General features: G+C 51.8%; 10 protein-coding genes across 10 annotated transcripts; 7 read left to right on the forward strand and 3 right to left on the reverse strand.

Annotated features, from left to right (window-relative positions):
* The first annotated feature begins 2,605 nt into the window (after positions 1–2,605).
* On the forward strand, positions 2,606–3,274 carry LOC123451832 (auxin-responsive protein SAUR36-like). The gene has a single exon (XM_045128374.1). The coding sequence runs from the start codon at positions 2,792–2,794 to the stop codon at positions 3,215–3,217; it is 426 nt and encodes a 141-aa protein (XP_044984309.1). The 5' UTR covers positions 2,606–2,791; the 3' UTR covers positions 3,218–3,274.
* A 453-nt stretch (positions 3,275–3,727) lies between these two features.
* Positions 3,728–5,494, forward strand: LOC123451823 (auxin-responsive protein SAUR36-like). Its single transcript, XM_045128365.1, has one exon. The coding sequence runs from the start codon at positions 4,686–4,688 to the stop codon at positions 5,109–5,111; it is 426 nt and encodes a 141-aa protein (XP_044984300.1). The 5' UTR covers positions 3,728–4,685; the 3' UTR covers positions 5,112–5,494.
* Positions 5,495–5,596: 102 nt separating this feature from the next.
* Positions 5,597–6,907, forward strand: LOC123451820 (auxin-responsive protein SAUR36-like). The gene has a single exon (XM_045128362.1). The coding sequence runs from the start codon at positions 6,363–6,365 to the stop codon at positions 6,798–6,800; it is 438 nt and encodes a 145-aa protein (XP_044984297.1). The 5' UTR covers positions 5,597–6,362; the 3' UTR covers positions 6,801–6,907.
* A 901-nt stretch (positions 6,908–7,808) lies between these two features.
* On the reverse strand, positions 7,809–8,417 carry LOC123451815 (auxin-responsive protein SAUR36-like). The gene has a single exon (XM_045128356.1). It carries the CDS (start codon positions 8,402–8,404, stop codon positions 7,943–7,945), a length of 462 nt encoding a protein of 153 aa, XP_044984291.1. The 5' UTR covers positions 8,405–8,417; the 3' UTR covers positions 7,809–7,942.
* A 455-nt stretch (positions 8,418–8,872) lies between these two features.
* Positions 8,873–9,717, forward strand: LOC123451810 (auxin-responsive protein SAUR36-like). The gene has a single exon (XM_045128354.1). The coding sequence runs from the start codon at positions 8,873–8,875 to the stop codon at positions 9,545–9,547; it is 675 nt and encodes a 224-aa protein (XP_044984289.1). The 3' UTR covers positions 9,548–9,717.
* Positions 9,718–10,822: 1,105 nt separating this feature from the next.
* On the reverse strand, positions 10,823–11,666 carry LOC123451817 (auxin-responsive protein SAUR36-like). The gene has a single exon (XM_045128358.1). The coding sequence runs from the start codon at positions 11,414–11,416 to the stop codon at positions 10,955–10,957; it is 462 nt and encodes a 153-aa protein (XP_044984293.1). The 5' UTR covers positions 11,417–11,666; the 3' UTR covers positions 10,823–10,954.
* A 68-nt stretch (positions 11,667–11,734) lies between these two features.
* On the forward strand, positions 11,735–12,695 carry LOC123451819 (auxin-responsive protein SAUR36-like). Its single transcript, XM_045128361.1, has one exon. The coding sequence runs from the start codon at positions 12,067–12,069 to the stop codon at positions 12,520–12,522; it is 456 nt and encodes a 151-aa protein (XP_044984296.1). The 5' UTR covers positions 11,735–12,066; the 3' UTR covers positions 12,523–12,695.
* Positions 12,696–13,788: 1,093 nt separating this feature from the next.
* Positions 13,789–14,570, reverse strand: LOC123451816 (auxin-responsive protein SAUR36-like). Its single transcript, XM_045128357.1, has one exon. The coding sequence runs from the start codon at positions 14,373–14,375 to the stop codon at positions 13,914–13,916; it is 462 nt and encodes a 153-aa protein (XP_044984292.1). The 5' UTR covers positions 14,376–14,570; the 3' UTR covers positions 13,789–13,913.
* A 386-nt stretch (positions 14,571–14,956) lies between these two features.
* Positions 14,957–15,681, forward strand: LOC123451818 (auxin-responsive protein SAUR36-like). Its single transcript, XM_045128360.1, has one exon. The coding sequence runs from the start codon at positions 15,046–15,048 to the stop codon at positions 15,499–15,501; it is 456 nt and encodes a 151-aa protein (XP_044984295.1). The 5' UTR covers positions 14,957–15,045; the 3' UTR covers positions 15,502–15,681.
* Positions 15,682–22,209: 6,528 nt separating this feature from the next.
* Positions 22,210–23,769, forward strand: LOC123451826 (auxin-responsive protein SAUR36-like). The gene has a single exon (XM_045128368.1). The coding sequence runs from the start codon at positions 23,268–23,270 to the stop codon at positions 23,685–23,687; it is 420 nt and encodes a 139-aa protein (XP_044984303.1). The 5' UTR covers positions 22,210–23,267; the 3' UTR covers positions 23,688–23,769.
* The last annotated feature ends 693 nt before the right edge of the window (positions 23,770–24,462 follow it).

The raw sequence follows: 24,462 nt of genomic DNA on the forward strand, positions 1-24,462 counted from the left end.
CTCTGGTACAAAATTGTATTAAGTTTGGGACACTTACTTGGAGACACAGGGAGATATGAACATGATAGCATCCGAAAACGTCTCGGTCGGCTCAAGTCTCATCTCCTTCCTCTCCCCAATCTACCCCCTCCCCAGGGACCGAGCCCGCGACCGAGAAGCTCCCACAACCAGGGGTGACCTAGGGTTCCGCCCTCCCCTTGCCGCCGCCGGTCGCCAGTCAGCCCCTCTCCTCCACCTCCCCCGCCCCCGTCCCTCCCCCGCCTCCCAGATACGCCCTCGCGCCGCCTCCCCGAGAGGTGGCCGAGGCGGCACGCGAGCTCCTCCCCGCGGGCGTTTCCTCCATCATCTCCTCCCCTGCCATCGCCGCCGGGCACCCCCGACGCTGGCCCGGGTGGTGCCGGCGGCGGCGGGCCCTCCTTTCCCCGCGCGCGTTCCCCCTTCCTGGGACAGGGGCGACGGCGGTGTAGTTCGGCCGGCTGCGGTTCGATGACCCGGTGATGGTGGCCGGCGACGGGTGAGGTGGCGACGCTGCTCCTTGGCGACAGGGCGGCGTGGTGGTGCGGGGTGGCTGGCGGCGCGCCCCTGGCCCAGACCTGGACCATGTGGGCCCCATCTGGGTCCTGGCAGGCCAGCTCTCGTCGTGGCTGCGGTGTTTTCTGCATGGTGGTGAAACGAAACAACTTGGAAGGGGGTGGCGTTGCCGACGGCATGCCTGTTGCGGCGTGATGGCGGGAGCTTTACGGGGAGGGTCCCGGCCGGGCATGTGAGCTCACGGGCCTGGTATGCTCCTGCTATTGCGTCCGGTCGGCTACTGTCGTTAACGGTGGAAGTTGAGCCCTCCCGCATGCCGACGGTGATGCTGCTCCTTGTCCCGGCTCCTCTTGATCGTTGTGTAGGCTTCTACTTATGGTGTCGTGGTGAGACGACACAGGGGCCTCAAGACCGTATTGGTGCACAGTGTCGGGTGGTTTGGTGGCAGGCTCCGGAGCGCACGAGGTGCAGGTTGGGATTGGGAGAAACCCCTGTCGGCCCGGCCGACACTGACGGGGTGACACCCTTGGGTGTCGTCGAACCTTCCTGGAGGGCGTCGGGGCTACCCTTCCTGGCGCCTCGTCGCGTACCGGAGAAAACCCTTGACAACAGCGTCGTCATTGTCGCATTCCTTCTTGGAGGCGCTTCGGAGTCCTGGAGCTTGATGGAAGACTCTTGGTGAGTGCAGCGGTCGCGAGTCTTTTATGTTTCTGTCAATCCGTCGGTGTCGGTATTTGTTTCCTTTGTATTTTCTTTTTCATTTTTTTGGTCGTGACTGTGTCGTTTCCGTCCCAGCACTGAATGTTCTGGTTGGTTGCTTTGTAATACAAAGCCGGGGAAAACCCCTTTTCGTCAAAACGTCTCGGTCTCAGAAGGTAGTACCTATTGACATTACAGTGAATCAATAAAGTGTGGCAAAATTTCACAAAAAGAAAATGTATAGCAGTGTAACGGCGTGTTGTTTGGCATGCATGCATGGGAGCCACATTGCTTGTCCACGCACTGGCTAGAGATGGATCTATACTATTCCGTCAGTCAGAACTCAGAAACCTCATGACAGCGCTCGCGCGCAGCATTGCACGTTACGTGCTGACTGACCGGCTGGCAGGCGCAATGCGCTTCATAACCAGCCTCTAACGCCAACTCGCTTCACCAGCCTCCCCTCTAAACCCAGCTTTTCAAGCGCCCACAAAATTCAGACATTGGAACACACATCACTTCTCTTTCGCCATCTGCCGCGAGCCAATTAAGCCAAGCAGTCAAATCTCCAGGAAAGAAAGCCCAAAGACCTCTAGAAAATGCAAACAGGTTCACAGCCAAAAGGATCGGGGAAAGCAGGGCTACAACTCAATGGTGTGCATGTCCAGGACAGGAATGCCATGACATTCTTTCTTTTAACTAGAAGAACTACGGTTTTCCTCCTCTGTGGATCATTCTGAACTGAGTCCAAATACTTGTGTCCGATAAACCCAACTATATACGGGTTACGTCGCATCGAAATTGGTATTATATATGCATACATACACACGTATCAGAATCATCTGCTTCAGCTTGGAAATGTGATATACCTGCCACTTTCAGAGGACACAAAGGTGGCTTCACAACAAGTATGCTTCCTGTCCTCTACTACTGTACCCAAGAGATACCATGTGAGATGCCGGAGATCAAGCACATCATGTGCTAGACCGCGCACGAGCTTCTTTGGCTGAATCTTCACAGAGAACAGACTGATATGGGTGCATGAACGACTCACATCCCAGTTGCAGGTATCTGTCATCTGTCAGAAGAAGCGCCTAGCTAGAGAGTCGGACCAACCGGCGTCCACCGAAATTGTTCAATCCCTCAAGCTGGAACCCATCGCTGTCCCTCAACTCCTTGCATGGTGCCAAGAGTCATGCTCTCGACACGCCTCATGTTCGCTACGCGGTACGGTATGGCAGCCACAAATGATGAGAAAGCAAACCAATTCCTATAGGTTACAACTATATACAGGCTCCGGCATACACCAAAAATTTGGCCCCATCACAATCTAATCCAACCTAATCATATGCTGCAGCACTGCATGTGTTGATCCCATGGCCTTATCCCTTGCCAACTTTTCTCGGTGACAGCCCCACTTCACCGTCACGATGTCCTTCCCCTCGCCACCTTGCCTATAAATTCAGTAAGCTGCTGGCTCAATATCATCACTTCTTCAGCTCATCCGCCAACTGAGAATTGCAACATCCATAGCTCACTCCTTGAAAACCAAGAACCAGCCATGGCCGGTGCCAAGAGACTTGCTCAATTGGCAAAGAAGTGGCAGAGGGTGGAAGCACTCGGGAGGAAGAGGCTCGCCGTCTCAGCCAAAGAAGATCAAGACTGCTGCAGTTCTGTACCAGCCAAGGGCCATTGTGTTATGTACACAGCCGATGGGAGGCGTTTCGAGGTACCCCTGGTGTACCTCAGCACCACGGTCCTCAGCGAGCTCCTGAGGATGTCGCAGGAGGAGTTTGGCTTTGCAAGAGATGCCAAGATCACACTGCCGTGTGATGCTGCGGTGATGGAGTATGTAATGTGCTTGCTCAGGAGAAATGCCTCCGCCGAGGTCGAGACTGCATTGCTCAGCTCTATGGTGACGTCTTGCCACTACACTGGCTGTGCGATGCCTACTATTGGAGCCAGCCAACAGATTTGCTGTTTGTAGCTTCTGAAGAACATGCGTGCAGAGGCCCTGATGATGTCCTCTGTTTTGTGTAGTTTGCCTGTGTAGTATAAGATAGTTAGACAATAGACAATAGGAGCAGGAAAATTGTATGTATAGCAATCTGATCATCAATGCAACAAAGCAGTATTATGGACACCAACAATTGCAGGCTTGCAGGCATTCTTCTCTTAAATTTTAGTTTCATACAATTCTAGAATGGACCATCAATGGTTGTGACTCTACTTTTAGATGTTGATAGTTTCATCTGCTGCATAGAGAATACGCAACAAGTCTCCATACAATCTATCATCTAGGCCAGTGGAGAATAAATACAATACCATCAATAAAATAAGCAATGAGTATGTAAAAAGTAAAAATGGATAGAAACCAGGGTTTACTCCACAAGTATTTAGGGGTATGAGGCAGATTTATTTTTTGGGGTAAAAACAAAGTGATAGTTAACTGTTACTGAAAAATTGAATGTCCTACCCACAAAACTTTACAGAAGGTAGTGTCGGTGCAAGATACAGTAGACGCCAGTTATTCACTTCACAAAGGCAGCTGGTTGAAAGCCCAAAGGAAAGTGCAGAGGAGCTACGGAATGGCTTCCGCATGCAATGGTAGACCATCAACAGAACTCAGTTATGACACTGTTCAACAAGTTGTGTTTGTGGCATCAATTAACACCGTCCCGTTCACACCTAATTAAAATGTTGAGAACACGCCAAAGTATAATAGATCCAAGTAAGTAAGTTTCTCATCTGCTAAAGGAATACTATAACTCTGAATTTTAGTCCAAATACTTGTGTTTGAGAACCCAACTATTAACTGGACACGTCACATTGAAATTGTTATGAATACATACAGACCCAAGAGGGCAAGACCCATCAGAAACATGTGCTTCAGCATAGGAATCAAACACATCATGTGCTAGACCGAAGCAAGCTTTTCAACCCTATGTCAACAGAGAGTAGATTGATCAGGTGCATGAACAATCTATCCCACTTGGGTTAAGTGAGTCCTCACCGTCACGGAGATTGTTCAATCACTCAATATGGAACCCGTCACTGTTCCCTCCCTACAAGTTGCCAATAGCCATGCTCTCGACACACCTCTTGTTCGCCACGCGCCTACACGGTTCGGTATGGCAGCCAACCAATGCCCACCCAGTTATGACTATATAGGCTCCAGCATATACCAAACATTTGGCCCCACTGCAATCTAATCCAAATGAATCATGTTGCGACATTGCATGCGCTGATCCCATGGCTCTGTCCCCTGCCAGCTCTTCTCAATGAAAACCGTACTTCACCTTCATAATGCCCTTTCCCTCACCTATAAAATCAGTAAGCTCCTAGCTCAACACCATCACTTGTTCATCACCCCATCCACCACCAACTGAGCATTGCGTCATCTATCCCACTTCTTCAGATTTCCAGCTGAAAACACAAAGGCCAAAAAACCAACCATGGTCGGCGCCAAGAGACTTGCTCAACTGGCAAAGAAGTGGCAGAGAGTGGAAGCACTGAGGAGGAAGAGGCTCACCGTCTCAGCCAAAGAAGATCAAGACTGCTGCAGTTCTGCACCAGCCAAGGGCCACTGTGTCATGTACACGGCCGAGGGGATGCGTTTCGAGGTACCCTTGGTGTACCTCAGCACAACAGTCCTCAGCGAGCTCCTGAGGATGTCTCGGGAGGAGTTTGGTTTTGCAAGTGATGGCAAGATCACACTGCCTTGTGATGCTGCAGTGATGGAGTATGTCATGTCCTTGCTCAGGAGAAACGCCTCCGCCGAGGTCGAGAGTGCATTGCTGAGCTCTATGGTGACGTCTTGCCACTACACTGGATGTGCAATGCCTACTGTTGGATCCAGCCAACAGATTTGTTGTTTGTAGCTTCTGAAGAACCTCTGATGTTGTCTTCTGTCTTGTGTACTTTGCCTGGATAGTGTAACATAGTTAGACAGCAGACAATAAGAGTAGGAAAATTGTGTGCGTACCGCAGCAATCAACGGTTTCATCAATGCAACAAAGCAGTATTATGGCCATTCTCCTCTTACGTTTCAGTTTTATACAACTGTACAATAGACCAACAACGGTTGCAACTATTTTTAGATGTCGGTAGTTCCATCCTGCTGCACAGAGAATACACAACTAGTTGACACACAATTTGTCGTCTAAGCCAGTATATTAAAAAGGTCAAAAGGTTGTGAATTTGCGAAATGACCATGTGGTACAGGAGCCATTCTAATGATAAATCCTATGGAAAATTATTGCAGTGCCATCAATCCAATAAGAAATGAAGTATGATAACAAACACAAAAATGGAATAGAAAACATGGTTTACTCCACAGGTTTTAATGGAATATAAGGGAGATTTTTATTATTGGGGTAAAAGCAAGTGATGGTCAACTGTTACTGAAAAACTGAATGTCCTACCCACAAATTTTACAGAAGGTAGTGTCGGTGCAAGATATAGTAGATGCCAGTTATTCAGTTCACACATGCAGCTAACTAAAGGCCCAAAGGAAAGTGCAGAGAAGAAGCAAAGGGATGGCTTCCACATGCAATGCTACAAGTCAGGTAGGCCATCAACAAGACTTGAGTTATGACAATGTTCAGAGAGTTGTGTGTGTCCCTTCCACACCTAATAAAAATGTTACTAATCCAACTAAGTCAGTTTCTCATCTGCTAAACTAAAGGAAGACTATCGGCAACTGAACATGCTGGCCAGATTTCCCCATCACAATCAGAAGTCTTGTCTGCCAATATATCATTGCACGATAGCTAAGAAACTGACGCCCATGAGTTGAACCCAGTTTGCATGGGGTCCTCGTGCTGCTAATCCACTAAGCATGTCAGTGGCGGTTCCTGGTGATGCACCCGGCACGCACCAAACAGTTGGCTCAAATCAATATCCAATCTCAATAGCATTGTCCCTGATCTGCTTGCGACATTGCACGTACCAGACTCATGGCGCTGTCCCCTTACCAAATACCAATGATGCTTGTCAGTGTCCTACTTCCCTTGGGGCTCTAGCTATAAAATCTTGATTCAGTGTGGCCTCCAAACAGCATCGCTTCACCACAAACAAAGCATTGCAACTCAAGTAGAGTCCCCAGTTTCCACCTTTCGGAAGGACCGAACATGGTCAGTGCCAAGAGAATCGCTCAACTAGCAAAGAAGTGGCAAAGGGTAGCATCCCTCAGGAGGAAGCAGCTTACCACGACGGCGACAAAAGAAGCCGAATGTTGCTCAATGGCAGTGGCAGGCAAAGGCTGCTGTGTCATGTACACAGCTGACGGGAGGCGGTTTGAGGTGCCATTGGCGTACCTTGGCACACTGATCTTCAGAGAGCTCCTCCATATGTCTCAGGAGGAGTTTGGTTTTGTAAGCGGTGATGGCAGAATCACGTTGCCCTGTGATGCCACGGTGATGCAATACATTATGTTCTTGCTTGGAAGAAATGCTTCGGTGGAGATTGAGAAGGCATTCTTGAGCTCCATGATGATGCCATGCCACTACACAAGCTCTGTAGCACCATCTCTGGGTGTTAACCAACAAATGGCTGTTTGCAGCTCCTAATTTTCATCAGTTTAGTGCTTGACTGTAAATTAGTTTGATATAGATACAAGGACAATGTAAACTGGGCACTCTCTTCATATTTCAATTGGAGTCTTCGGCATTCTTTCTGTTGACACTTGAAAAAATGCTACTCACTCCTATCCAAATTAATTGTCGCAGCTTTAGTACAACTTTAGGCTACGACAATTAATTTGGATCGGAGGGAGTATGTAAAGTCTTCTCAATCTTGCAAGGTTGTAATCAATCTAGCAGAAACCTTTTCTTATGGAAAATAATCTAGCAGAAACCTAGCAACGAATTTACAGTCATAATCTTGTAAGATGTTTTTGCATACATTTGGAATTGCATAGAACAGTAATGATGTTCAAATACAAGGTTTGTTTAATTTCTGGGCAATGTCTACGGAACAGAAGAACAAAAGCATGTAACAGAGCGATGTATCCTAATTTGTTCAGAGATTCGCTTGCTTTGCTACTTACTACTACCGATTAGAGGGCTTATTCTGGTCTGGGATTCACACTGGAGTGTGGCGAGCCAAGGAGGGAAAGATCTACTCCCTCCGTCCCAAAATAAATGTCGCTGCTTTAGTATAAAATTTGTATCAACTTAGTACAAAATTTGCGTCACTTATTTTAGGACAGAGGGAGTATAATTGAACACTTCCGGCGGCGCATCCATTTCCTTGGCGACAAACCGCCATTCCTACCTCTAAGGTTCTAAACCTCTAACCAGAACAGTAGCTGCTCAACCCACCTCCATCTGGGACACGCAATCTCAATCCGTGGTTCTAGTTAGAGGTAGTATGGCAGATTGGTGATTGTTCATCTAATCCTCCCCATCTCCAATTCTCCATACCCTCCGCTGCACTGTCACCCAATTCAGCCACCTTCTGGCCATTTCCATATTCTCCTTTTAGCTGTTCTTCCTGCACGCGGAAATCACGACCATGAAAACTCGTGGTTTCTTTCTACTTTCTTCAGTACTCTATCGGAACTATGATAAAGGATGTGTCCAATAATCCAATTTCTCCAAGAAAGTTGAGACTCATTTGTATCATTGCCTGTGATAATTGATCTTACATAAAACTGTATAGAGATTTTCTCGGTCCTACCAAGGAACTGTATCAGAAGCTAAGCTAGTAGCTAAGTACAAAGAGAAAATTGATGGCTGGTTCCCATTGATGGAGCCATGCCGCTAGCATTGTAGCTGTGGCAGTGCCCAGCAATGGAGCTCAAGAAAGCCTTCTCGACCTCCTCAGAGGCCTCTCTCCTGACAAGGCACAAGACGTACTCCACCACCATGGCATCGCAAGGCAGCGTGATTCTGCCTCCCTCGCTGCCGCTTGCAAAGCCAAACTCCTCCTCTGACATCCTCAGGAGCTCAGCGAAGACTGTCTTCCCGAGGTATGCTAGTGGGACCTCGAACCGTGCTCCGTCAGCTGCATACACCATGCAGTGGCCCTCATCGGCGACCACAGATGACGCTGTGCTGCAGCATTCATCGTCGGACGTGTCTGAGGCTTGCCGGCGGCGGGCACCGGCTCCGGCCACCAACATCCGCTGGCACTTCTTGGCCAGCTGAGTAAGCTTCTTTGTATGGATCATGGTTGAGTCAGATGTGTTCCTGGCTGGCTAAATCTCACTTTGGCTATGAAAGACTGAAGGTGTGTTGTAGATTGTGATGTGGCTTGCAGATGAGATGAAGAAGTTTGTGCTGAGCAGGCCATGGATTTATAGTGAAATGAAGAGATATCTCAGGGCAGTGCATATGCGTGTGGGTTGCGTGTAGCTATCAGTGAGAGCGTTGAGTGGGGGACAGTGCCATGAGTGCTGCGTGTGCAATGTTATTGGAACTAGGTGCAGACACCAAACGTGATGAATGATTTTGATGAGATCTCCAAGCATCATCCATGTCTGAAATGTGCTTCTGGTTAGAGAACCACATGGGGTCCTTGTGCACGGCTTCTGGGCCATTTCCCTAGCAAATCGATCACCAGTTCACCATGGCTGTACAGGCGAGACGTCAAGTGCAAGCTCCGGCAAGTGCCAAACACTTTGGCCCCAGCAGACCTGATGCAGATCACACCACGGCACTTCCAAAACTGCAGCACCGCACGTACCATACACATGGCATTGTCTCCTGCCCAACCATCACACTCTACACCATCTGTGGATGCCCCTTCACCCTTGAGCTATAAATCCATGGCTAGTGACCACCAAACACCACCACTTCATCCACCAAACACCACCAAGCCTCCAACTAGCAGAAGAATTTCTCCAGTTTCCAGAAACACAAGAAGCACCATGATGAGTACCAAGACACTCGCTCGGCTGGCCAGGAAATGGCAGAGGGTGGCGGCTATCGGGAGGAAGAGGCTCACCTGGTCGCCATCAACATCCACAGAAGAAGCCGGAGGGTCGTGCTCGTCGGTGGCCAGCAAGGGCCACTGCGTCGTGTACACTGCCGATGGTGCAAGGTTCGAGGTATCCCTTGCGTTCCTAGGAACGACCGTCTTCAGCGAGCTCTTGAGGATGTCCCAAGAGGAGTTCGGCTTCGCAGGCATTGACGGTGGCAGAATCACACTGCCCTGCGACTCATCGGTGATGGAGTATGCCATGTGCTTGCTCAGGAGAAGCGCCTCCACAGAGATGGAAGCCGCGTTCCTCAACACCATTGAGATGCCATGCCACTATCATGTGGTGCAGCATCTGGGTGTTGACCAGCATTTCGGTGTCTGCAGCTCTTGATTACCATCTGCAGAGATATAGGAAAATAGACTAAGGAGAAGGGTTTATGTGTAGCATTTTGATCTTGCTAGCAAAGAAGCAATCAAGGAAAATGAACAGTAGTTAGAGACATTGTTCTTTCAGTGTATGCATATACTATGTTCGAAAGATAAATGATTGATCACAGCTTTCTGGGACCTAAGCAGTAGGCATTGATAAATATCTTCTTTGCAATTAAATGGCCTCAGACAGAAATTATTACAAATAAAGTTTAGGTTGGGCAGATAAGTCCTTGCAGATGGATTAGGGAGGTTGAACTTTTGGACAGAGTCTACTGCAAGTTGTTCAACCGATGACAAGTTCGTCGAATTATACTCAAGTCAGGAACAGTAAACCTACTAGCATTCAGAAATCGGGTCTGCAGAATAAGTTCATCAAGATTTGCACTTGGCAAATAAATTTTCATGCTATGTTTCTGTCATGGATGTCCAAGTAAATCATTAGGCAAGGCTGGGTTCATTAATCATTATCAAAGATAAAGTAAGAAATATGCAACTCGCATCACAGGATGCTCACGTCCCCAAAAGAAATGCCAACATGGAAGTAAAGACAAGCTCTTGGATAGATTAAAGGCTGTGAACTAGAAACCCTTAACTTCCCAGCTAAATGCAAGGAAGATACCGGAAAATGACTGGTACATGCTCTGCTAGAAACCATGCAGACCATGGGTGGACAATGAGATATGGAGCTGCCCAGCAACATGCCAGATCTGCAGCAATCAAAGCACTGTTAAACCAACCGGCAAACACCTAACACGCAGCTGCAGCTGTAAATGCAAAGTACACACCCAAAAGCAATGAAGTGAACTCCGCATCTGCCTATGAAGACCATCATGTGCCATGTGGTGAGCTGACGAGAATCCGCGTAGCCAATGCATAGCAGTCTCCAGCACACGAGGAATGGATATCAGGACTTGGCCGCTTCCGTCAGTGACATGGTGGAAGCCGTTGTTACTACCTCTAACCAGAACCTATGAACTGCTCAACCCACCACCATCTGGGACACGCAGTATCAGTCCGACGTTTCTAGTTGGAGGTAGGAACATCAGCTCTTTCTTTAGTAAAGGAACAGCAGTTTGTTCATTGTCCATCTAATCATCTCATCCTCGCAGCGCCATTACCGAGTTCAGCGTCAGTCACCTGATCAGAGACTTCAAGTCCATGGTTTCTTTCTACTTCCTTCACTAGTATATACGAACTAAGTATGTTCAAAAAAAAATACGAACTATGTTCAAGATGTGTCAAATAATCCAATATTGACAGAAAAATTGTTCTTTGTATCATTTACTGTGATCATTGAATCTTACATGAGGCTCTACAGACCTCCTCTTGGTCCTAACAAAAAATATTTCAGAAGCTAAGCTAGTAGCTAAGTACAAAGAGCGAATTGATGGCCGAGTCCCATTGATGGTGCCATGCAGCTAGCATTGTAGCTGTGGCAGTGCCCAACAATGGAGCTCAAGAATGCCCTCTCGACCTCCTCAGAGGCCTCTCTCCTAACTAGGCACAAGACATATTCCATCACAGTGGCATCACAGGGCAGCATGATCCTGCCTCCGTCATTGCCGCTCGCGAAGCCAAACTCCTCCTCGGACATCCTCAGGAGCTCGGCGAAGACCGTCGTCCCGAGGTATGCCAGAGGGACCTCGAACCGGGATCCGTCGGTGGTGTACATCACGCAGTGGCCCTCATCGGCAACCATAGATGACACTGTGCTGCAGCACTCTTCGTCGGCCGTGTCTGAGGCATGCCGGCGGCGGGCACCAGCTCCTGCCGCCAACATCCGCTGGCACTTCTTGGCCAGCTGAGCAAGCTTCTTTGTATGGATCATGGTTGAGTCGGATATGTTCCCGGCTGGCTAAATTTCACTTTGGCTATGGAAGTCTGAAGGTGTGTTATAGATTGTGATGAGATGAAGTTTGTGCTGAGCAGGCCATGGATTTATAGTAGAAGGAAGAAAGGACTCAGGCAGTGCATATGCGTGTGGGCAGTGTGTAGCTATCAGCGAGAGCGTTGGGCAGGGGACAATGCCATGAGTGCTCTGCATGCAATGTTGTTGCAACAAGTTGCAGACAACAATAATGATGAATGATTTTGATGAGATCTTCAAGCACCATCCATGTCTGGATTGTGCTTCTGGCTAGAGAACCCCATGGGGTCCTCGTGCTCGTGCCATTTCCCCAGTAAACCGATCACCACAGCTGTGCAGACGAGTCGTCCAGCACAAGCTCCAGCAAGTGCCAAACACTCGGCCCCAGAAAACCTGATCCAGATCACATCACGGCACCTCCAAAACCGCAGCACCACGCGTACCATGGCATTGTCTCCTGCCCAACAATCACACGCTTGCTTTACCCCTGGGCTATAAATCCATATGGCTAAATGTCCTTCTAACAACACCACTTCATCCATAGACAAAGGCATTCCAACTTCCAACTAGCAGAAGATTTTCTCCAGTTTTCAAAAACACAAGAAACTACCATGATGAGTGCCAAGAAACTCGCTCAGCTCGCCAAGAAGTGGCAAAGGATGGCAGCTATCAGGAGGAAGACGCTCACCTGGTCGTTCTCATGGTCCAGAGAAGAAGCCGGAGGGTCGTGCGGCACGTCATGCTCGTCGGTGGCCGGCAAGGGCCAATGCATCATGTACACTGCCGATGGTGCAAGGTTCGAGGTGCCCCTTGCGTTCCTAGGAACGACCGTCTTCAGCGAGCTCTTGAGGATGTCCCAAGAGGAGTTCGGCTTCGCAGGTGTTGATGGTGGCAGAATCACGCTGCCCTGCGACGCATCGGTGATGGAGTATGCCATGTGCTTGCTCAGGAGAAGTGCCTCCACAGAGATGGAAGCCGCGTTCCTCAACACGTTTGCGATGCCATGCCACTATCATGTGGCGCAGCATCTGGGAGTTGGCCAGCGTTTCGGTGTCTGCAGCTCCTGATTACCATCTGCAGAAATATAGGAAAATAGACTAAGGAGAACAGTTTATGTGTAGCATTTTGATCTTGCAAGCAATCAAGGAAGATGTACAGTAGTTAGAGACACTGTTCTTTCAGTGTATGCATATACTATGTTCGAAAGATAAATGATTGATCACAGTTTTCTGGGACCTAAGCAGTAAGCGTTGATAAATTTCTTCTTTGAAATTAAATGGCCTCAGACAGAAATTATTACAAACAAAGTTTAGGTTGGGCAGGTAAGTCCTTGCAGATGGATTAGGGAGGTTGAACTTTTGGACAAAGGCTACTGCAAGTTGTTAAACCGATGACAAATTCGTCCAATTATACTCAAGTCAGGACCAGCAAACCTACTAGCATTCAGAAATCGGGTCTCCACAATAAGCTCATCAATATACTTGGCAAATAAATTTTCATGGTATGCTTGTGTCATGGATGTCCAAGTAAATCATCAGGAAAGGCTGGGTTCATTAGTCATTATCGAAGATAAAGTAAGAAATATGCAACTCGCATCACAGGATGCTCCCAAAAGAAATGCCAACATGGAACTAAAAAAAGCTCTTGGATAGATTCAAGGGTGCTAACTAGAAACCCTCAACTGTCCAGCTAAATGCAGGAAGATACCGGAAAATGACTGACACATGCTCTGCTAGAAACCATGCAGACCATGGGTGGACAATGAGATATGGAGCTGCCCAGCAACTTGCCAGATGTGCAGCAATCAAAACACTGTTAAACCAACCGGCAAGCACCTAACATGCAGCTGCAGCTGTAAGTGCAATGTACACAACCAAAAGCAATGAAGTGAACTCCGCATCTGCCTATGAAGACCATCATGTGCCATGTCCCTCATGATGCAAGCTTTTCACCAAAGTGTGGTGAGCTGACGAGAATCCGCGTAGCCAATGCATAGCAGTCTCCAGCACACGAGGAATGGATGTCAGGACTTGGCCGCTTCCGTCAGTGACATGGTGGAAGCCGTTGTTACTACCTCTAACCAGAACCTATGAACTGCTCAACCCACCTCCATCTGGGACATGCAGTCTCACTCCGATGTTTCTAGTTGGAGGTAGGAACAGCAGCTCTTTCTTTAGTGAAGGAACAGCAGTTTGTTCATTGTCCATCTAATCCTCTCATCCTCGCAGCGCCATTACCAAGTTCAGTCACCTGATCAGAGACTTCAAGTCCATGGTTTCTTTCTACTTCCATCACTAGTATATATGAACTATGTTCAAGGATGTGTCAAATAATCCAATTTCTCCCAGAAAATGTGTTCTTTGTATCATTTATTGTGATCATTGAATCTTACATGAGGCTGTCCGTACAGAGCTCGTCTTGGTCCTAACTAAAAATACTTAAGAAGCTAAGCTGGTAGCTAAGTACAAAGAGCAAATTGATGGCTGAGTCCCATTGATGGTGCCATGCAGCTAGCATTGTAGCTGTGGCAGTGCCCAACAATGGAGCTCAAGAACGCCCTCTCGACCTCCTCAGAGGCCTCTCTCCTGACTAGGCACAAGACATATTCCATCACAGTGGCATCGCAGGGCAGCATGATCCTGCCTCCGTCACTGCCGCTCGCGAAGCCAAACTCCTCCTCGGACATCCTCAGGAGCTCGGCGAAGACCGTTGTCCCGAGGTATGCCAGAGGGACCTCGAACCGGGATCCGTCAGTGGTGTACATCACACAGTGGCCCTCATCGGCAACCATAGATGATACTGTGCTGCAGCACTCGTCGTCGGCCGTGTCTGAGGCATGCCGACGGCGGGCACCGGCTCCTGCCGCCAACATCCGCTGGCACTTCTTGGCCAGCTGAGCAAGCTTCTTTGGATGGATCATGGTTGAGTCTGATGTGTTCCCGGCTGGCTAAATTTCACTTTGGCTCTGGAAGTCTGAAGGCGTGTTATAGATTGCGATGCTACTTGAGATGAGATGAAGTATGTGCTGAGCAGGCCATGGATTTATAGTAGGAGGAAGAAAGGACTCAGGGCAGTCCATATGCGCGGAGGCAGTGTGTAGCTATCAGCGAGAGCGTTGGGCAGGGGACAATGCCATGAGTGCTCCGCATGCAATGTTGTTGCAACAAGTTGCAGACAACAATAATGATGAATGATTTTGATGAGATCTTCAAGCACCATCCATGTCTGAATTGTGCTTCTGGGTAGAGAACCCCATGGGGTCCTCGTGCTCGTGTCATTTCCCCAGTAAACCGATCACCACGGATGTGCAGACAAGACGTCCAGCACAAGCTCCAGCAAGTGGCAAACACTCGGCCCCAGCAAACCTGATCCAGATCACATCACGGACTTCCAAAACCGTAGCACCACACGTACCATGGCACTGTCTCCTGCCCAACCATAACACACTCCACCATATGTGGGCGCCCGCTTTACCCTTGGGCTATAAATCCATGGCCTCCTAACAACACCACTTCATTCACAGACAAAGGCATTCCAACTTCCAACTAGCAGAAGAATTTCTCCAGTTTCCAGAAACACAAGCAACAACCATGATGAGTGCCAAGACACTCGCTCGGTTTGCCAAGAAGTGGCAGAGGGTGGCGGCTATGGGGAGGAAGATGCTCACCTGGTCATCATCAATGTCCGCAGAAGAAACCGAAGGGTCCTGCAGCACGCTGTGCTCGTCAGCGGCTGGCAAGGGTCACTGCATCGTGTACACAGCCGACAGTGTGAGGTTAGAGGTGCCGCTTGCATTCCTCGGCACAACCATCTTCAATGAGCTCTTGAGGATGTCCCAAGAGGAGTTCGGCTTCGCAGGTGTTGACGGTGGCAGAATCACGCTTCCCTGTGATGCGTCGGTGATGGAGTACGCCATGTGCTTGCTCAGGAGAAGCGCCTCTGTGGAGATGGAGGCCGCGTTCCTCAACACCATGGCGATGCCATGCCACTATCATGTGCAGCCACATCTGGGAGTTAGCCAGCATTTCGGTGTCTGCAGCTCCTGATTACCATCTGCGGAGATATAGGAAAATAGACTAAGGAAAACAGTTTATATGTAGCATTTTGATCTTGCTAGCAAAGAAGCAATCAAGGAATATGGACAGTAGTTAGAGACATTGGTCTTTCAATGTGTACATATGCTTTGTTGCAAAGATAAATGATTGATGACAGTTTTTAGAACCTAAGCAGTATGTGTAGACAAATTTCTTTTGTGCAGTTATATGGCATCGGACAAAAAATATTACGAAGAAAGTTGTTCAACCAACAACAGATGATAAAATATTTGCAGATGGAGATGGTATGTGACCTTTTGGACAACCGATGATAAAACTGTCGAATTGTACTCAAATCAGGACCAGCAAACCTGCAAACGTTCAAAAGTCAGGTCTGTCACGCAGAATAAGCTCATCAAAATTTGTGCTCGGGACATAAATTTCCGTGTTATCTTTGTGTCATGGATGTCCAAGTAAATCTTCAGGCAAGGCTAGGTTCGTGATATAAGATAAACCATCAAATAAGTGTTGCATTGCAACTCATATTACAGCATGAGCACTTCCTCAAAAAATGTGACCTGCAAACCCTCAACTGCCCAGCTAAATGGAAGGATAATACCGGAAAATGGCTGACGCATGCTATGCTAGAAACCAGGCAGGCCATGGGTGGACAATGAGATATGGAACTTCCCAGCAACCTTCCAGATCTGAAGCAATCAAAGCACTGTTAAAGATGGCTCCACTCCCACCCCCGCTCCGCTCCCACCCCTCCCTAGCCTAGGTTAGCCCACCCCCACCACGCCGCCGTCGATTCCCGCCGGCAGCGCTCCTCCAAACCCCACCCCACCTCCATGGCGTCTCCCAGTGCCTCCCCTTCCCGCTCCGGCGACCGCGTCTCCTACGGCGAGCGCCGCTGGGCCGAGTCTGATGGGGAGTCCTCCTCGGCGCGCTCGTACTATGAGGTCGCGCGCACGCCGGCGGCCCCGCTGCGCCTTGCTGCCGCCGAGCCGGAGGCGGCCGGCCCCGCGGCGGCCACGGCGACGGCTGCGGGCAAGCTCCCCGCCAAGGACCGCCTGGGACCCCGCTCCGAGGTGCACCGTGTCGGACGCGAGGTCACTATGGACGCGGACGGGTTCCAGCACCCCCGGCGCAAACACCACCGCCGGCCTCGTCGTACGCCTGCGCCGAGCCCCCCACGCCCGCGCAGCCCCTCCCCGGAGGAGGTTGCCGGCATGTGCTTCCGTTGCCTAGACCGCTACCACAGGGTGAGGGACTGTACCAATGATGTCAGGTGCCGGCGGTGCCTCATCTCCGGCCATGTTTCCCGCGACTGCGAGACCCGCCTGCGCGCCAGGCCTGCGCCTCTGCCCGCCGCCGCGCCGCGTGCTGCACTTGCACGCCAAGCTGCAGCCCCACCCCCTCCGGCCCCAACTCCGGCAGCGCCGATGGCCGCTGGCCCTGTGCCAGCGCGCATCATCATGGCTCGCTCCGTCGAGATGGAGGAGGCGGAGGTGGTGCTGTCCCGCGCCCTGGTGGCCACCATCGCTGGAACCAGGCCGCGTGTAACCCCGGAGGACGTCGTCGGCGAGATGTACCGCTCGTTCCAACTCGAGGAGGGAGACTTCACGGTCCACTCCCACCACCCCGAGGATTTCCTCATCATCTTCGGCTCCCGGCATTCCATGGACCGACTCCGCGGCGAACACTTCGTGCGAGGACTGCACTTCACCCTCACGCTTCGTCCCTGGAGCAAGCTCGCTCATGCCGGCTGCGGCGCGTTCGAGTATCTCGTTGAGCTCGAGCTCCGCAGTATTCCTGCCCATGCCTGGCACCTCGCAACGGCAGAGCACATCCTCGGACCCAGCGTGTGGATCGAGCGCCTCCACCCACACACGCGTTCTCGCGCAGACCTCGGCGTGTTCCGCCTCTCTGGCCGCGCCCACGACCCCAGCCTCATTCGCCGCTCCGGCGAGCTCGAGATCGTTGAGCTCATCCCTTCCGGCTCCACATCCGTCGCGCCCTCCGTCCGCACGCTCATCTACCCCTTCACGGTCGCGCTCTCTCGCTCCGAGGTGGACAGAGCGGTCGCCCGTAGCGCGGGGGGTAGCGCAGACCCTGGCGACGGCAGCGGAGGGGCTGGAACGGGCAACGACCCGGCCACTGGCCCAGGGCCTGGCCGCGCCCACCGCCGCGGCCGCAAGCGCCGCCGCAACGATGCGCTGCCGGCCGGCCGTGCAGATGGCATGGCAATCGACACCCTCGGCTGGCACACGGCAGGTCGTGCGCTTCGAGCCGACGGGGTGGCCGTCTCTAACTGGCCATCTACTCGCTCGGCAGCGCCGCCGCCCGTACGCTACGAGGGGAACAAGATGGACGGCTGGCCCGGTCAGCGTGGCGGGGCCCAGCACCCTCGTCGCTTTGCCAAAAGGGGAAAGCGGGTTTGGCAGCCAAAGGGGCCACCCCCTGTGGCCGCTCCTGCGAAAGCTGCCGTGCCAACAACGGCCTGCCCGAGAGGATCAGAAGCACCGCCAGCTGGCGAACACCCATTGGCCCAGAACCCACCCACGACTGCGGCCCGGACCAACGACGATTCAAACCGCATGTCGCCTAGCGCGGGGTCGTGCGGACCCATTGGACCCAGCAACGCTACGACCAACCAGGGCGCACCTCGGGATCAGGAGGACCCCCCTCCCTGCAGCGAGGTACCGGACACCCAGCCAGCGGGGCCCATCTGCGCCCCTGGCATTGATCCTGTGTCGGGACAAAGCGGCGATTCGCCTGGGTCACGCCCTGCTACTGGTTTGGAGTCTTCTGCAGACTGGCCCACACGCAGCCTGGCGCGGGAGGACGAGACTAACGGTGCCTCCACCGCCACACCGGCCGGTATTGACCCCGACGAGGACGGCCCATGCGAAGGCCCAGACGTAGCAACCCCGGGTGCAGGCCCAACTCCGCTCGGGCCCCTTGCGCTACTGGGCCAGGAGCCCAGCTTTGTGGCCGAGACGCCATGCACGCCGCAGCTGATCGACGACGAGCCTGCACCCGTGTCGGCTACCCCAACGCCTGGCAAGTTCGCTTCGCCTCCGGTCACGATGCGTCGCACAGGAGTGCGGAAGATGAAGCCTCGCGCGCTCACGCTGGGGGAATTCCTCACGGCCGCCACCAAACACCTCAACGCTGCTCTCCCCGCGCCCGACAGACGCCCACGACATCGCCCATTGAACTTCTCCCCCACCCAGCGCCGCGGCAGATCAGCCACCAAAGCTGCACAGTCAGCCGCTCCTCCGACCGCGGAGAGAAGGGCGCAGGTCCAAGTGCTGCGCACACTCAGCATCATCGGGCTTGACCAGAAGATCACGCAGGCCGAGATGCACGCCTGTGATGGGGTCTTCGCCACGCCCATCCCCTTGACTGTGCTCGCAACCATCGCTGCCTTGGTGGACCGGGAGATTCCATCTAGCCTTGAGGAAGCGTCGAGTCCCTCCGACCCCATCGTCGCCACTGTCGCGACTTAGCCATGTCGCACCGCAAGGCCCGTCGATCTCGTGTCTATGGATCACGGCCTTCAGATAGTTGTGGCAAATGTGCGAGGCATGAACGCCCGCGCGCGCAGGTCGAGCATTAGGTCGCTCCTTGGCACAATGAATGCATCGGTTGTATGTCTGCAAGAAACGAAGATGGCATTGATTTGCTCGTCGACCGTCCTCGAGGCGTTGGGATCAGAGTTCGATGATTACACGTACTTACCCGCCGATGGGTCGAGAGGAGGCATCCTCCTAGCGTGGAAAAGCAAAGTGGTGTCCATCACAGACCCTTTGTTCACCACAAACGCTGTCTCCGCCAAGCTCTCTACAGCGACAGGAACACCATGGTGGATCACCGTGGTATACGGACCTCAGGACGACGCGGCAAAAATAGCGTTCATGCAAGAGCTCCGTGATGTGCGTGCAGACTGCACCGGCCCATGGATGGTGTGTGGGGATTTTAACCTCATATACAAAGACGAGGACAAGAACAATGGGAATCTAGATAGGCGCATGATGGGCCGCTTCCGACGCCTCATAAACGACCTGGCGCTCAAGGAGATCTACCTAAACGGACGGCGGTATACCTGGTCTAGCAGGCAGTCACCGCCCACCCTGGTCCACTTGGACCGTGTGTTGTGCACATCTGACTGGGAGGACATGCACGGAGAATGCCACCTACGCTGCCTTGCGTCCGTTATATCGGACCACAGCCCGCTGCTCCTGGATTGCTCGCCACTGCCAAAAGGACGCCCACGGTTCCATTTTGAAGATTTCTGGCTACGCCTCGACGGCTTCCAGGAAACGGTGCAAGCTGCATGGCACTCTGTCCACGACGACGACCCATTCCGGCGCCTTGCGCTTCGCCTCCAAGCCACTGCGCGCAGCCTGACTAGCTGGAGTGCGCGCTCCGTCGGGAATGTGAAACACAAGCTTGTGATAGCCAGGGAGTTGTGCCTGCGCTTCGATGGTGCGCAAGAGACCCGGATCCTCACCCCCAGCGAGCAATGGCTGCACAAGCAGTTGAGGCTGGTCCACCTCGGCCTGGCCTCCCTGGAGCGCTCCATCGCACGCCAACAGTCGTGCATCACCATGCTCCAGGACGGAGACGCCAACACCTCGTTCTTCCATCGGCAATGCACCTACCGCAGGCAGAAGAACAGAATCCATACCCTAAACGTTCATGATCGGATTCTTACGGACCAGAGGGATATGGTGGAGGCGGCCTTCGAGCACTTTGACGCGCTGTTGGGCACGCCGGTGGAGCGCGACTGCGCGCTAGACCTGGAGCAGCTCATCGAGCCTCGGGACCTGCTCGACCTCGACGCACCCTTTGGGGCCGACGAGATCTGGAACGCCGTGAAGCGACTGCCGGCCCGGAAGGCGCCTGGCCCGGATGGATTCACTATTGAGTTCATCCGTGCCTGCTGGGATATTATCCAGCACGACTACGTCGCCGTGTTCCAGCAGCTCTACGAAATGCGAGGGCGAGGGTTTGGCCGGCTCAACCAGGCCCTCCTCACGCTGATTCCGAAACGACCCGACGCGAACAGCCGGGGCGACTATCGCCCAATAAGTTTGATAAACCTCGTGGCGAAAATCTTCGCCAAGGTTCTGTCCTTGGGACTAGCGCCAAAGCTGAATGACCTGGTGAGTCGCAACCAGAACGCGTTCATCCCCGGCCGCAGCCTCCACGACAACTTTGTCCTTGTGAGGCAATCAGCCCGGATGCTGCACCAGCTGGGAGCGCCACGAGTGCTGCTCAAACTCAACCTAGCGCGCGCCTTCGACTCCATAGCATGGCCCTTCTTGTTCGAGGTGCTGCGCCGGTTCGGGTTCGGAGATAGATTCCTGGAGTGGCTAGCAATCTTGCTATCCTCGTCAAACACTAGGGTGCTCGTCAACGGGGAGCCTAGCCCTCCCATATGGCACCGGCGCGGGCTTCGCCAAGGTGACCCGCTATCGCCGCAGCTGTTCGTCCTCGCCGTCGACGTGCTGGGAAGGCTGGTCAAGCGCGCTGTCGATCTGGGTATCCTACAACAGCTACATCCACGCCGCGCCATCCCAGCGATGTCCCTCTACGCGGACGATGTAATGCTATTCTACCACCCCGTGCGATGCGACATTACTGCAGTCAAGGAGATGCTGCTACTGTTTGGGCGAGTGTCAGGACTGCACGTCAACTTTGGTAAGAGCTCCGCAACACTCTTACGCTGCAACCAAGAAGAGGCTGGACCGATCGTTCTTCACCTGGGATGCCCAATCGTAGAACTGCCCATCACATATCTCGGCATCCCGCTCACGGTGCGACGACCCACTGCGGCGCAGCTGCAACCGGTCGTGAGCCGGACTGCCGATGCACTGCCGGCATGGAAGGTGCACCTCACAAACCGCGCCAGCCGCCTCGCGTTGGTAAAGTCAGTCCTCGCCGCGATCCCCATCCACCAGCTCCTCGTGCTCGCCCCGCCCAAGCGAGTCATCAAGCAGCTCGAGAAGATACAGAGAGGATTCCTATGGGCTGGAAGAGCCGAAGCTAAGGGAGGGCACTGCCATGTCAATTGGCGACGCGTATGCCGGCCTATCTCCCTTGGAGGCTTAGGCGTACGCGACCTTGAGCGTGCTGGGCTTGCATTAAGGCTGAGATGGCTATGGTTTTCACAAACAGACATAGATCACGCATGGGCTGGGCTCGACCTTCAGTTCTCAGCCACCGAGCGTGCGCTGTTCTTTGCCTCCACGACCATGGAGCTGGGAAACGGGCAGATGGCCCTGTTCTAGGAGGATCGCTGGATCAAGGGGCGATCAATCAGCGAGATCGCGCCACTGGTATACGCCTGCTGCCCCAAGCGACGGCGGAAGCAGAGGACGGTGGCACAAGGTCAACATGGAAATAGCTGGACCCGCGACATCCAGGGCATATTTGGCATACACGAGATGGGGCAGTTTCTCCAGCTCTGGCAGATAATCGCGGACACCATCCTCACCGACGAACCTGACCGCCTGATATGGAAATGGACTTCCACGAGCGCATACTCAGCACGGTCTGCCTACCTCGCCACGTTCCATGGATCGGTAACCTGCCCTGCTTGAAAGATGATATGGAAGGCATGGACGCGGCCAAAGGTTAGGTTCTTCCTATGGCTTGCGCAGCAGGACAGATGCTGGACTGCAGACCGCCTCGCCCGTCGTGGCCTGCAGCACCATCCACGATGCCTTCTATGCGACCAAGCCTTTGAGACTATCCACCACATCATCATTGCATGCCCATTCACCCAACAGATTTGGCACGAGGTCCTCGCGTGGTTTCGATTGCTAGTAGGATGCCCCAACCAGGAGGACTCGCTGCTGGACTGGTGGAACCGCGCGCGACACAACACCCCCCACCCACAGCGGAAAGGGATGGCATCCATCACCCTGCTCCTACCCTGGATGGTATGGAAGCACCGCAACGATTGCGTGTTTGACAGGGCACAACCCTCCATTGCTGCACTAATGTCAAAAATCAAGGAGGAGGCTACCTTATGGGCACGGGCTGGAGCCAAAGGGCTTCGGGTTATCCTACAGCAGACATGGGATGTACACTAAGTAGCATTAGAATGCTTGTATCCTGCCTCCTAGGAGGATTGTAACAAACTCTATCTTTTCAATATAATGAAACCAACAAACACCTAACATGCAGCTGCAGCTGTAAGTGCAAAGTACACACCCAAAAGCAATGAAGTGAACTCCGCATCTGCCTACGAAAGGCTCCTGGACCATCATGTGCCCTGTCCCCTATGATGCTGGTTCTGCACCTCCCTCATTGCAATCACGCAGTTGTGGCAAAGGTACGGATATAGATCATCCGATCATTAAAGTGATTGCTTTTGAATCAGCATATCTTTCAATCTCCTGGTGTAGAATGCTGAGCAGAAAAGAGCACATCCATAAATCCTAGTCCCCGGATGGTTGCAAAATGCATCTACCAAGTTTTAGCATCAAGGACTGTACTACTGTAGTGCCTAGCCAGTAGCCCACTACCTTTGCCTAAACAGAAAGCCATGGCCCAGCAAAATCTGATCTGAATCTGGATGCCTCCCTTTACAGCCACCATTGCATTCACCGATCTCATGGCCTTATCCCCTTCCAAATGCAAATTAGTCATATGGTTGTGCCTATATATTCATGGGCTAGCTAGTAGTACACCACCACTTCAACAAATTCACAGATCAAGAATTTCTGAGCTACATACCTCAGAACCAAGAACACCCAAGCATGGCCATGATCCATCCCAGGAGACTTGCTCAGTTGGTGAGGAAGTGGCAAAAGGTCAAGAACCCCTCCAGTGATGACGAAGCATGCTGCACAACATCACCCATCGTAGGCAAAGGCCACCGTGCCATGTACGCGGCCGATGGAAGGCGGTTTGAGGTCCTCTTGGCATACCTCGACACGACGGTGTTCGGCGAGCTGCTAAGGATGTCTCAAGAGGAGTTTGGGTTTACATGCGACGGCAGGATCACGCTGCCCTTTGATGTGGTGGTGATGGAGTATGCCATGTGCTTGCTTAGAAGAAATGCATCGGAGGAAGTAGAGAGCGCGTTTCTGAGCTCTGCAGTGATGCCTTGCCAATATCCAAGCAGTAAGGCGCCACCTGCAGCGCTTCACCAGCAGCTTGCAGTTTGTAGCTCCTGAATATATTCAGAGTTCTCATTGTTCTCCATTTTGCATCTGAAAATAGTTGAACATCGGAGAATAGAAACTAAATATTATCATACCAGCTTGTTGCATTATACAAAGTACTATTAACTACAACTATATACCATTAGCCCATAGGGTGCAGCAAAGCGATTTACTTTAACCTCAGGGTTCAGGGTGCAAATGTCTAGCTCCTATTCTAAGATAATAAATCACAAAACTATATTTGGTAATGAAGTAATTGTTTCAAGAAAATAACAGCCACTCTTTCGTTGTTTCCTGATCTATCATACACGCTTCTCTCATCTCATTAATAGATACTGCATAAGCATTTTGCTGTAAGTTTACTAATCAGACGAAATACATCAGCAGAAGTTTCATGAACGATCCCAATGATGAATCCCCAGGGTAAAACTCTACAAGTGCTGATGTATCACAAAATGTGTTAATACAAGAATGACCGTGCTTTCAGAGGTAGTAGCAAAACTGGCAAGTTACCATAGACTGCAAAGGCAGTATTCTCGTGCCAAAGAACCTTTCAATGTGGTAATAGTGTTTATCTAGATTTAGGATAATGTCTATGGAATAGAAGATCAAAAGCAGTTTCAGGAAGATTTATCAGTTCCTAGTTTCTTCAGAAACTGGGGACATTGTGCCGCAACCCAAGTCAGACTGAGATAGAACATAAGGAAGCGTCCTTTCACTTCTTGAGTCACAACAAGCAGGTCATGAACTTGAGAAAATCTGATGCTTTGCTACAGACTAGCACCGG

Source organism: Hordeum vulgare, chromosome 5H, assembly GCF_904849725.1.
Source record: "Hordeum vulgare subsp. vulgare chromosome 5H, MorexV3_pseudomolecules_assembly, whole genome shotgun sequence".
Taxonomy (NCBI): Eukaryota; Viridiplantae; Streptophyta; class Magnoliopsida; order Poales; family Poaceae; genus Hordeum; species Hordeum vulgare.

Bases quoted from the DNA above. Each gene is read 5' to 3' on its own strand.
- LOC123451832 (XM_045128374.1), top strand. From the start codon at position 2,792: ATGGCCGGTGCCAAGAGACTTGCTCAATTGGCAAAGAAGTGGCAGAGG.
- LOC123451823 (XM_045128365.1), top strand. From the start codon at position 4,686: ATGGTCGGCGCCAAGAGACTTGCTCAACTGGCAAAGAAGTGGCAGAGA.
- LOC123451820 (XM_045128362.1), top strand. From the start codon at position 6,363: ATGGTCAGTGCCAAGAGAATCGCTCAACTAGCAAAGAAGTGGCAAAGG.
- LOC123451815 (XM_045128356.1), bottom strand. From the start codon at position 8,404: ATGATCCATACAAAGAAGCTTACTCAGCTGGCCAAGAAGTGCCAGCGG.
- LOC123451810 (XM_045128354.1), top strand. From the start codon at position 8,873: ATGCAGATCACACCACGGCACTTCCAAAACTGCAGCACCGCACGTACC.
- LOC123451817 (XM_045128358.1), bottom strand. From the start codon at position 11,416: ATGATCCATACAAAGAAGCTTGCTCAGCTGGCCAAGAAGTGCCAGCGG.
- LOC123451819 (XM_045128361.1), top strand. From the start codon at position 12,067: ATGATGAGTGCCAAGAAACTCGCTCAGCTCGCCAAGAAGTGGCAAAGG.
- LOC123451816 (XM_045128357.1), bottom strand. From the start codon at position 14,375: ATGATCCATCCAAAGAAGCTTGCTCAGCTGGCCAAGAAGTGCCAGCGG.
- LOC123451818 (XM_045128360.1), top strand. From the start codon at position 15,046: ATGATGAGTGCCAAGACACTCGCTCGGTTTGCCAAGAAGTGGCAGAGG.
- LOC123451826 (XM_045128368.1), top strand. From the start codon at position 23,268: ATGGCCATGATCCATCCCAGGAGACTTGCTCAGTTGGTGAGGAAGTGG.